The following is a 12,444-nucleotide window of genomic DNA, read 5'->3' on the forward strand; positions in this document are numbered from 1 at the left end:
ACATCTCTAAAGTACTGAAAGCTAAAACTGCCAGTGGAAAGAACTTTCAAAGATGAAGGTGAAACAAAGACATTTTCAGGCATACAAAAGCTAAAAGAATCATTACAGCAGATCTTCATTACAAAAAATTTTAAAGGAAGACCTTCAGGCGGAAGGAAAATAATAACAGATGGAAATCTGCAACTACATAGAAGAAAACTGGAAGTGGTGACTACATGGATAAATATAAAAACTTACAGTTTTTATATATAAAACTTACAGTTTATATATAAAACTTACAGTTTAAAAATTATGATTGGCTTTTAAAGAAAAAATAACAACAATATACTGTGGGGAAATATAACATGTATAGATATAATATTTATGACAACAATAGCATAGGAAGGGAGAAATATAAATATACTGTTGTGAGGTTCTTATATGATACATGAGGTGATATAATATCACCTGAAGATAGACTGTGATAAGTGAAAGATATATACCATAAACTAAAGCAACCACTAAAATAACAGTTACATATACCTGATAATCCAGCAAAGGAGATAAAATGAATAAGAATATTCAATTAAACAAAGGCAAAAGATGGGACAAAGAAAAGACAAATGAGATATTTAAATACAACTACATCAATAACCATGTTAAATGTAAATGGACTAACCACAACAATTAAATGACAGGTTGTTGAGCTGAATAAAAAAGCAAGATCCAACTATATAAGAAACTCACTTTAAATATAATATTTTTACCTAATTCATTTTTTGAATTATTTTGTTTTAATCTAATGGAGATAGTAAATAATTGTAATAATTGAATAACAACAAGGTAACAAGAAACAATCCTATTTAGTTCTTTTACTTTGCTATAAAGATATAGACCACTTAAGTTTTTCTTTTTGTTTCCCCACTACCCTCCCTAGGCTTACTAAGGTGGGAAATAGGGGTTTTTTTAAAAAAAATTCACATCAAAAAGGAAGTCTATACAAAAGGTAACCAGTGTTTGTATATTTTTATAACTTGCTATACATTATGGCTGCATGGTAATAGCCTAGTCACCACAGTCTACTTTGTGGTTGCTGATTGAATAATAAGAATAGTAATTAGGGAGTTACTCCAATGATTTTCTTAAGTATCACTTTGAATTTACCCATTCTCTCCTAAAAATCTGCAGGAGGCTCCAGGATAAACTTCAAACACTTAAATGACATGTAAAATATGCAAAAAGCTTACCACATAAATTCTGCTCTAAATTTAATATAAATATCCCCTTAACATTCATCAGGCTTTCAACCTCTAATTCCGCCTAGGTCATGCTGTGATAATCAAACCTTTTCTCTTCCTTTAGGCAACTTCTCCATGATGCCTTTCCTGACCAAGCCCTTTTCTCTTAAACCCTCAGTAGTCAATTGTACATACTCCTCATCTGACATACGTATGTACGGTCCATCTCTTACATGGTTGTTTTGTCATATTATTTAACTGATCTTTTGTTCATGTTGTATCTCCCCAACTTGTTAAAACAAATGCCCCACAAGGCTATCTTTTCACATAGTAAGTATTGAATAAATGCTTGTTGAATTAAAAGGGAGAGACAAAGAAATGTGTTCAGAATAGAAAGGGGTATTCCAAACCAATGTATTATATGTACCATTTTAAAATAAATCTACACCACCAAAAATCTCCTAAGACTAAAACCTATTTACAAGTCTGTCAAAAATTTCCACTGTCTATCTCAAGGGCCAGTAATTATCAAAAGATAGTGGGAAAGAATAAAGAAGTGTCGTTATTTCTGATGAGTAACTGTCAATATACATGATTTTCCTTGGAATAATGAACTGTGGTATAGTATGGTGCGTGTACGGCAAGTGTGTGAGTTGTGCCACTTACCTGCTCAGGGCACATAGTGTTCATTCCTGGCATCTGCAAAGAGCTCATCTGCATCTGGCCCATCATTGGGTTCATGTTCTGAACATTTGTGTTTCCACCTGCCATGGACACGGTGATGCTCATATTGTTGTACACTCCTGGCTGTGCAGGTGTGGGCTGGTTCTGGACAGCTTGACTGAACACACTGTTAACTCAAAAACAATTCAGATTACATCCACTGATCATGAAAATGGGGATGATGTGACTGGATTCTGACTGTAAATTATTAGATAGAATTCCAAATAAAATATTTTATATCCTTAAGTTACATGTAAGACTGTATCTTATTACAATATATAAGAATTGAATATAATTCAGATATATTTTGAACTCTGTAGCTATGCCAGTGTTCTTCGAAATGTAGTCTAGACATCATCTATAAGAGAATTCTCTGAGACTCACTGACAATTGAAGCTCCTAGGTCTTACTCGAGCCCTAGTGAATCATATTTTCTGGGGGTGGGTACAGAAAGGTACATTTCTAACTATTTGTACACATTATAATTTGAGAGCCTTTACTCACTGTCCTACAGCTTGCTGTCACTTCTCAAGGTTTTAGCTTCTGGCTGCTTTCAATATGCTATAAACTAAGAGGAAACCAGATGTACATAACCAAATGTTTTATTTGGCAAATTTAATCTTCTTAAAGACTTCAAAGGTCTTCTCAGGCCTCAACACAGATAGCTCTATGTCCTTTCTAGGAAGCAAAATACAAGGGCAGTTATGTTTTTCAGAGGGCTTGTTTTACTGACTTCCTTCTTCATGGCCAAGTTCTGGACTGTTGTTATACCAAAGATCTCAAATGTGAAATCAGTTTATTAGTAAATAGAATAGTATGAAATAAACTCCAAGTAAATTTACCTAGAAACTTTATATTTGAACCCTGAAAATTCTCAGTGATACAGACATACACATCTAAAGGAAAATGATATGTGTTTTGACTTTCATAGGTTCCATAAAACACCAAATATTTTATGATTATATATCAACTGTTAATAAACTGCTGGCAAAAGTCCACCTATTTTAATGTTAATTCTAGAGAATCTGATTTCAAAAATGATTTTCCCTATCATTGTTTATCTATTCCTTTCTAGCACTGAGGTGGTAAGTAGGATGTACTGACATTTATAGCTTCCAGTAGATTAAGGTAATCATACTGAAATTAACAGGCCAAGAAACAGCCTATTCATCATGTCTAAGAAAGGCAGCAAATTCCACCCCCTGCCCAAGTGATTATAAAACACAAATGCCAACAGAAAATATGCCTAGGAAATGGTCAATAATGCATCTGTGGACCATTACTGTCTGCACAGTGTGTATGCTTGTGGCACAGTGTTCCCACATCTAAAGGTGAGGAAAAAAACCCTATTAATCTACGCCCATTTCCTAATGAGGACATTTCTGCCTCAGACAATGCTCATTTGTCGACTGATACATAAATCACCACAGTGGAGGAGCAAGGCTGTGTAAGTGAATGCATGAGGAAGCTTCAAGGACTGCAATGATGTCATACTTCATGAAAAAAATTTTAGGGCTTAATTTCCTTTCAAATTTATATTTGGCACTGTATATTAGCTTAAGTTCTTTCAAACTGCTCCTGCCAATAGTTCCATTTCAGCTTCTTCCATCACAGGAAGATGACCAAGCCCTTCTGCAGCCTCAATCACTGACCCAGGTCCTGGAAAGACAGCTGGGTTCACTGGCACCTTAAGTCCAACACTCACAGGCCCTCTCCCTCCCCTGCTTTCCTGTCTGCCTTGTGGCAGTTATCCCAGTGTTCTCAGGGTAGCACCAGTATTTGGTAGTCATTAAATCCTGGGGTAAAAGAGGATGAAGACACTGGCCCAGAGTGGGTTCCTCCGATATTACAGGTATTAACAAGCAGGGAGGAGTCCATGGTCAAACAAGTCAGAGAAATAAAAGGTTAAACAACAGGACTTCTAAGCCTTTAAAATGCTAATAAGCAATGGGACTGTCCCATGACACAAGTCTACAAATAATAAGAAGACATTTAAGGAGAGACTTGAAGTGTGAGAGACAAACCATGTGGCTACTGAGGGAACAACATTTCAACAGAGGGATTAAAAAATGCGAAGGCCCTGAGTGTGCAATGTACTTGGCACACTGGAGGAACAGAAGGATAAAAAGCAGCCAGTGTGGCAGAGTGAGGGATGAGAATAGCAGATGAGGTCACGGAGGTATCCAGGAGCAAGATGATACATATGGGGCTTTATGGGCATTATTTTGTATTTTGGGTACTTGGGGGGCTACTGGAGAGCTGTGAGTAAAGGACATAACGCTTCATGTTTTAAAAGCAGCTTTCTGGCTACCCTGTAGAGGCCAAGTGATAGTGGAGCAAGAGTGGAAGCGGGGAGACAGGAGCTCCTGCAATGGCCCAGGAAGAAGATGGTGGTGGCCTGTGCTAAGGGGTAGAAGTGGAATAGGTAAGAAGGGAGAGTTGCTAAGAAGCTGACAGGATTTGCTGATGTGGGATCTGAGAGAAAGAGAAGAGGTTTTCTCCTGAACAATTATAAAACAGAGTTGTCATTTACCGAGATGGGAAAAAGTAGGAGAGGAGGTTTGGGGGAAAATATCACTGTAGTTTTTGTCATGTTAAGCTTGAGATGTCTACTAGACTTCTATGTGGAGATGTCGATTGGGCAGTTGGAGATACAGTTTAGTGTTAAGGGGACTATCAGAGCTGGAGATTTAAATTTGGGAGTAATAAACATAGAGATAGGCCTATACAGTGGCAAAAGTGGGCAATATAGCCAAGGAGTGTATAGGTATGAGGAAGAGGCCCTAGAATGAACTCTGGGGCCCTCAACTGCAGGTCAGGGAGATGAGGAAGACCCTCAAGGAGACTCAGTGATAGGAGGAGTGCCACCTACCTCAACAGAGAAAGTTGTTCCAGAAACAAATGAAGAAAGAGATTTAAGAAAGAATGAATGCTAAAATATGTCAAGTGCTACTGATGAACATTTGTTTGGCACTGAAAAGGACATTAAGCATCTTGACAAAAGCACTTCTGGTAGAGTGGTAGGGATGAAAGCCTGACTGGTTCAACAAGGATTAAGAGGAGAAGTGGATGCGGCATAGTCATGTAAGGAGTTTAGCGGTAAAGGGGAGCAGAGAAATAGGTTAGTGAGACATGTCAGCATGACTGTTTCTTTCAAGCTATATTGCCATGCTTAGGTAGAAGTGTGGAGCAAGACTTTAGCTGGATTTCATTAGGGGGAATTTTGCCAGCACAAGAGCAACAGAGGGAGCTGAGCAAGGGAGTTGAGAGTGCCCATAAGGGACTAGTTATAATGATAGGCTATGGAATCTAAAGAGTGTTTAGGAAGTTGGGATAAGAATACATTCAGAGACTAAATTCTTCTTGCATGTTACAGAGATAGTTCCATTTCTAAATAATTTTATACATCGCCCTCATTGAGAGCTACATAGTTCTCTAACAGGAAGACTTCCTCTCTCACCTTTCAATGAACTTTAAAAGAATATAGTCTTATGTTTTCAACTTTAACTGCCTTACTTATTATGTTGTCAGATTAAACGGCTTCCCTGTCATTAGAACCAAGACACAACCAAATTAAAATTCTTATAAAACTCAAGTGATGTGTGAAAAGTTCAGCAGCCAGAATTTGGAAAAAAAAAAAAAAAAAGACTTTGGTGAGATAATTCTCAGCAAAATGGGTAAGATAAGGCCACTGAAAATCTAGAGACTCAAAAAAGGGTAAGGTAGGATGACCCAAGAAGCCTTAAAATCCTTCATTGTTGTTATAAAGTCTTCAAATACACTGAGAAAAATGAAACCTGTGTGCCCACTACTCAGCTCTATTGGTTTCCAGCATTTTGACATTCTTGCTTTAGATTTGTAAGATTTTTAAGTGTTCTTATAAAGGAAGACTTTTTTAAAAGTACCCATTTCTACATCTGCCCCAGGGAAGCTCTGTTACTGATGAGAATTAATTACATTCTTCAGGTGTGCTGAGGGTAGGACAGAAAGATTGGGGCCATTAGACTGCTTTTCTGTACTGTAGACACAAATATGCCTTAAAAATGACTTGATATTTAAAAGATTTAAACATCATTATTTTTCTTTCCCAATCACATAAAATTCAGTCTTCTACTATGCAAATGGCAATAACCAATAATCTACTTAAACCGTGAAAATACAATCAGTCTATGAAAGCATGGCTGTTCTTATGTGCTGCAGAGTGGATGCTCATACATAAAAACTGCCCCCTTACTTGTTGTTTCCTATTGCTCCTTGCTGCCAGGCCTTCATGTCTGGTGACTGGTATCCAGAAGCAGGTGGAGTCTGCTGGAGCAGAGAGCTCTGAGGAGGAGGGATTGGCATCGGCACCATGGAGCTCCCAGGGCTTAGAGATGGAGCAAAGTTGGCCTCACCTTGGGGAACCATTCCTATAAATTGACGTAAATTAATTCATGTGACTATACTGTAAATTTATTAACCCCATAAAAGAAAAAAACTCCCAAAGGATCTGTCACAATATATTTAGAAATATTTCATTCAACAGAATAGGGAAAAATTTAGTCTCTTAAAATAAGGCAGGAAATCTCAGTATAAAGAAATAAACATGTAAGTTTGGAAGCATGCTTTCCATTCATTAAGATGTTGATTTGTGCAGCAGGATTGTGTATGATTTTTTTCTACTTTTTTGCTAACATGAATTTTTAAGTGTAAACATACATGATGAATTACCTGTATAATAAATGTAACTTGAAAAGGGAAAAAATAAGAAAAACCCATGTGTGAAAATGAAAAAATTATAAAGTTTTGTTGACTCCTCCTCCTCAGTCTTTTCTGTGAGCTCCTCTTCTCTTCTCCTCCTTCTTTTTAAAAGCTTTATTGAGATATAATCTATACAACATGAAATTCACCCACGGTGACTGCACAACTCAATGATTTTTAGTAAATTTATAGTGTTGTGTAACCATCACTGTAATCCAATTTAGACATTTTCAATACCCTCCAAATTTCCTTGTGTCTGTTTGTAGTCAATCCCCACTCTCACTTCCAGTCCCAAGTAACCACTGATCTGCTTTCTTTCCCTAAAGTTTGCCTTTTTGTGGATACTTCATATAAATATAACAAGACATCATCTTTTGTATCTGCCCTTCTTTCACTTAATATAATGTTTTTGAGGTTCAATCATTTTGTAGCATTTATCAGTAGTTTGTTCCTTTTTAGTGCTTATTATCCGATATAGTTGTGTTGAAGAAAAATCAACTGACCATAAGAGTTTATTTCTGGACTTTTTATTCTGTTCCAGTGATTTACATGTCTATTGTACCAATATCACACTGTCTTGATTGTTGTAACTTTATGGTAATTTTTGAAATTAGGTAGTTATCCAACTTTGTTCTTTTTCAAACTTGTTCTGGCTACTCAAGGTCCTTGGCATTTCCATATACATTTTAGGATAACCTCATTCTCAGAAAATTTATAATTGCTTTAATGTCCCTGCTAATTAGTTCTATCATCTGTGTAATGTCTGGGTTCATTTTTGATTGACTGATTTTTCTCTTCATTACAGATTGTATTTTCCTGCTTCTTTGTATGCCTGAAAGTTTTGAAAATCAGGTTCCAAACCTTGTGAATTTTACCTTGTTAGGTGCTGGATTTTTTAAATTTCTTTCAATATTTTTGACCTTTGTCTGTGCTATGGTTAGGTTACATGGAAACAGTTTAAATTCTTTTGGGTCTTGTACCCAAAAAGGGTTTATTCTACGACTTATTCTGCTCTACTACTGAGGCAAAACACCTCCAAGCATTTTACTTGATACCCCATGAATAATGAGGTTTGCTACTTTGGCTGGTAGGAAGAGGAACTGGCCCTGTGTAAATTTCAAAGGTTGTTCCCCTCTAATCTTGTCACGTAGTTTTCTCTGGCCTAGATTTGTGCATGCGCGCGCGCGCGCGCGCGCACGCGCGCGCCCCCCCCCCCCCAATCTGCTCTCAGCTGAAGTTTTCAGTGGGACTCTCCGTATGTCCTGTGGTTCTCTGTGTAGCTCCGTCCTCTCTGGTACTGTGCCCTGCCACCTCCAGCTGCCTTGGCCTTACTGGACTCACAGCTCCATTGCCTCAACTCAGGGAAACTGCCTGCTCCTGGTGGATTCCTCCTCCCTGAAGCACAATCTGGACAATCTCAAGAGCTGTTTAATGTACTTTGCCTGAAATTTTGTTCATTTCAGATGGAGAATAAATCTGGTCCCTGTTACTCCACCTTGGCCAAAAGTAGAAATCCATAAGTATTTAAAAGAGTAAAAATGGGTTTCTTTTTTTATGTTTTCTGTTGTGCTAGCACCCTGTATTTTTTTTTTCCTGACAAAATACATTTCACAGGTAAATACTTTTAAGGCAGAGAAAGATATAAAGGTGCAGAAAAAAGAATGTCATAATTTGATTGCCTGTAATTTAGTATAATTCCTTAAATCTTCCTCTATGTCCTTGTGAGTCTGGAAGGGGAAAAAAAAAACTTTCTCTATAAAATCTTGCATAATTCTGTGACCTGCTTCTTTCTCTCATCATCGTTTCCCTGTCCTTGATGTCTCTTTATAAACACAATTGAATATGCCTGTATAATATTCTATTGTGTTCTATCACTGTTAATATAATAACTTTATCTTTTTTTGTTTGGTTAATCTGGCCAGAGATGTAGTGAATTTGTTCATTTTTGGTTTTTTGTAGGCTATAATTTTAAAAATATTTAAAATTTTCTGTGAAAGTGGACCCAACTATAGACTTTATAGTTTTTTCTTTCACTAAATGTTTAACATTTAATGACTTTTTAAAAGTAAAGATTATATAAACAAAACTACACATTTTATTTTTGCTGTTTCCTCTATATATAATTTAATCTCTGGTAAGAAATTTTAACTTAGCATATATGGAGAAAATTTTTTTTCATTTATAAGCTTTTTGTTTTTGTTTAGCCATATATTGCCATTTGCCTTTACATTAATTCTACATTTTAAATTTTAACTGCCTTAGTTGTAGTTCTTTAAAAAAAATAATGATTTGTTCTTAATGCGTTTTTAACCTTATTTGTGATGGAATAATTTCTTTTAGAAAAAATACGTATGTTGGGGGAAGATACTTATCATATTAATCATATTCTGGATAATTTTCTGTGGGGTCAAAAGTAAACTGTAAGTAAGAGACTCCCAGCACATCAGCATGCTTTTTGATATTTCTTTCTGGCCTCATCTCACATACTGTTGGAATGGACAACTTTCCCTATTAGATGACAAGTTTTGTTGTTTTTGTTTTGCCATTTTTTAGTGGTCTTTTTATTATTTTTTAAAGCAGTTTTAGGTTCAAAGCAAAATTGAGTGAAAGGTACAGAGATTTCCCACAAACCTCCTTCCCCCCTCACATGTATAGCTTCCCCCATTATCAACATTTCCCACCAGGGTGGTACACTTGTTACAACTGATGAGCCTACACTGACATATCATTATCACCCAGAGTCCATAGTTACATTAGGATTCACTTTTGGTGTTGTGTATTCTATGGGTTTGGACAAATGTATAATGATATGTGTCCACCATTATAGTATCAGAATATTTTATTGCTCTAAAAATCCTCTGTGAAATGACCTAGTTTTAATAGAAAGAACTAGTTATAACGGATAATGAATTAGAGCAATAGTCAGAGTCCTGGTCCCAGTTCTGTTGCTATACTGGACTTTGGATAATTTGTATCAAATAATCTAGTTCCTTCTAGTTTACAAATTCTACAATTCTATCTTTGCCTAGACTATGTTAAGTCTTTCTGCTGGACCATAACTAGTATTGCAGCCATTTGATTGCAGCGACTAAAATTAGAATTTATACTTCTTTTATTTCTTCAAAGACTCATTAAGCACCTACTCAGTACCAGATCACTATGCTAAGCACTGGAGAAACAATGATTTAAAAAGTCACACTTTGCTCATGCAAGGAACTTGCTGTTTAAAAAGAAAGGCAGTTAGGTTAACAAGTGGTTATATGATAGGGTGGTGAGTGCTTATGATTGGGAGTGTCAGGGAAGGCTCCTCACAGAAGATATACCTGAGAGGAGGGAGCTACAGGAATGAGACATGTGAGGAAAGGATACTTTAGACCAAGGGTACAGGATGTACAAAGCCCTAGAAGTAAAAGACACTTCGTGCAAAGGTGGTGAACCTGTGGCCTTATGGTCACATGTGGCCTTCTAAGTCCTTAAGTGCAGCCTTTTGACTAAATCCAAATTTTACAGAACAAATCCTTTCATTAAAAGCGGTGAAGCAGAGAAAGATGAAGCTTTTCTTGCCTCTTTCGGTGCTTAAAAAAGAACAATCTTGAAATCAGAAGGCTGCAGGTAAGGAAGTGGAAGTGGGGCTGATGAGTCTAACTCAAACTTTGGACAAGTTGCGTTTGGGGTGCTGGTGGAAATGCAAGTATGTGTATCTAGTAGGCAGCCGTACACATGAGCTGAGAGATCTGTTGCAGAGATAGAGAATGGAGTCATTAGCATGCAGAGGTCCCTGAAGCCCCAGAAGTAGATGAGATCACTGAGGAGGAGTGGGTGGAGTAGCATGTTTACTGTAGTTCATGGAAGAAAGGTCTCCAGACGGGCTTCGAAGAATCCATTTATTGGGTACAACGTTAAAAAAATTCCCCATATTTACTTTGAATATTGCCTTAGTATATTTTAAATGTCTAATTCTGTTCTTGTGCACTCATCGACATGGCATGATGATCTAGGAAAGTTTTCTGTTTTCAGAAATACAAGAAAACACACTCTGCCATTACTATTACTTACATATTCCTTCATTTAATGTGGGCCTATATTAAGCTGAAAGATGCCAAAGCAAAGGATGTAGAGCAAAGATAATGTAGTCATCCTTTGGTTTTACTGTCATCAATTAACGCAGAGATCAGTGAAATTTTTCTGCAAAGGGCCAGATAGTAAATATTTTCAGTTTTGCAGGCCATAATGTTTCTGTACTTATTTAACTCTGTTGTGTGAAACCAGCCATAGATAATACATAAACTAGTGAATATGGCTGTGTTCCAATAAAATTTTGTTTACAAAAACAGGTGGGCCAGATTAGGCTCATGGACCTTAGTTTACCAGACCCTGAAACACACTGGGATACATATATTTTAGTATTTTTTGAGTGGCAAATTTGTTGGCAATAGAACCATAAAACCAACAAAGGCCAAACAGCCCCTATATCTGGATTTCCTTAAGCGACAATAAACTGTGTTTTTTTGTTTTTTTTTTTTTTGGAAGGCTTAATTTGAACAGGTTGGTACTTTTCCAAAACTTGAATTTATGCCAACATAAAACCTGGTCCTAAAGCCCTCTACCAGATTGCTGATCATTCTTGGAGCATGTTTATAATTTAGAGTGGTGGAAGAAATTAAAAACATTGTATCTTTAAATGTACTTAATCTTTCCCCAAAAACTAACAATATTTCCAGTGTTATTTTGAAGCAGTTTAAGGAAGAACTGATAGCCCTGCCATTTCATTTCAGTCTGCAACTGGATGAAACACTAATCTCTTCTGGGTTTTAATTGTAATATGAATGCTGACTTTATCAAAGAAAAATTCTCATTTTGTGAAAAGTATTTTTTGTTAATCAAAAAAGTGAGTCTGGAAGAAAAATCCAGGTACCAGATAGAATGCTTATCATGGGTAGGAAGACATCGGGTCATGCTGCCTGGAAAAGAAGGAAGCCCCTCACCCACTCAATTATTTCAACTCACTGTGTTCTATATTGACACAAAACAGATCAAAGACTAGACCCACAATCCTGAAAGAAATCTTGTCAACTTCATCAGAACCAGGGCTTTGAAGTAGTGCCTTTCCATGTGTCTTTGTCAAGGAATGGGAGCAGGATACGAAGTTCTCCTTTCTTTGCTTTCCAGAGGAGAAATTTTAAAGTATATGACTGGAAATTGATAGAAGTAGTATTTCTATTCTTTTTTAAGAGAAAAGAATTCTTAGAATAATTTGATGAGGAATTTATTAATGTTTGGCTCATTTATGTTACTTTTTTCCCCTTATGAATGAGATAAATCTTTTGATTAAAGGCTCTACAATCAATATCATGAATGCTGCTAAAAATCTATTTGCTGTTTTGGTCAAGTTGTCATTTTGGGAGAGGAATGGAAAAGCAGACAATTACAGAAGTCTTCTCATGTTGGAGAAAGTACTTTTGCAGGCTAGAGTGAAAAGGCTGTGTTTAAATTCTTTGTACACAGAAATTACAGGACACATGGAAATAAAACTCTTTTGAAGGCCACTCCTGTCCAGACAACCATAATAATTAAAAAATGGATTCATAATCCTTTTCTTTCCCACACAGATAGTATCAGTGACATCATTGTCTTGAGGACAAAGAAACCAATGTGGCATAATTTTGATTAAAATGTCTTAGAGAGTTCTGGTGCTCTTTGACACAAATCTTCTTAGATACTTAATTTGACAGCCAAAAGATTTTAGCACTTGTTGCCATCAGAA

The 12,444-nt window shown here is 36.5% G+C and overlaps 1 protein-coding gene across 4 annotated transcripts in view; it reads right to left on the minus strand.

The window, feature by feature from the left end:
- NCOA1 (nuclear receptor coactivator 1) overlaps positions 1-12,444 on the minus strand; it is a 251,961-nt gene that overhangs the window by 9,014 nt on the left and 230,503 nt on the right. For all 4 annotated transcript variants that reach the window (XM_069493836.1, XM_069493835.1, XM_069493832.1 and 1 more), the window contains exons 20-21: positions 6,175-6,349; positions 1,884-2,067 (exon numbers count right to left, since the gene is read on the minus strand). In XM_069493836.1, coding sequence (XP_069349937.1) covers positions 1,884-2,067; positions 6,175-6,349 — 359 coding nt within the window. The remainder of the gene's footprint in view (positions 1-1,883; positions 2,068-6,174; positions 6,350-12,444) is intronic.

The sequence above is a fragment of the Eulemur rufifrons genome, chromosome 19 (genome assembly GCF_041146395.1).
Source record: "Eulemur rufifrons isolate Redbay chromosome 19, OSU_ERuf_1, whole genome shotgun sequence".
In the NCBI taxonomy this organism is placed as follows: domain Eukaryota; kingdom Metazoa; phylum Chordata; class Mammalia; order Primates; family Lemuridae; genus Eulemur; species Eulemur rufifrons.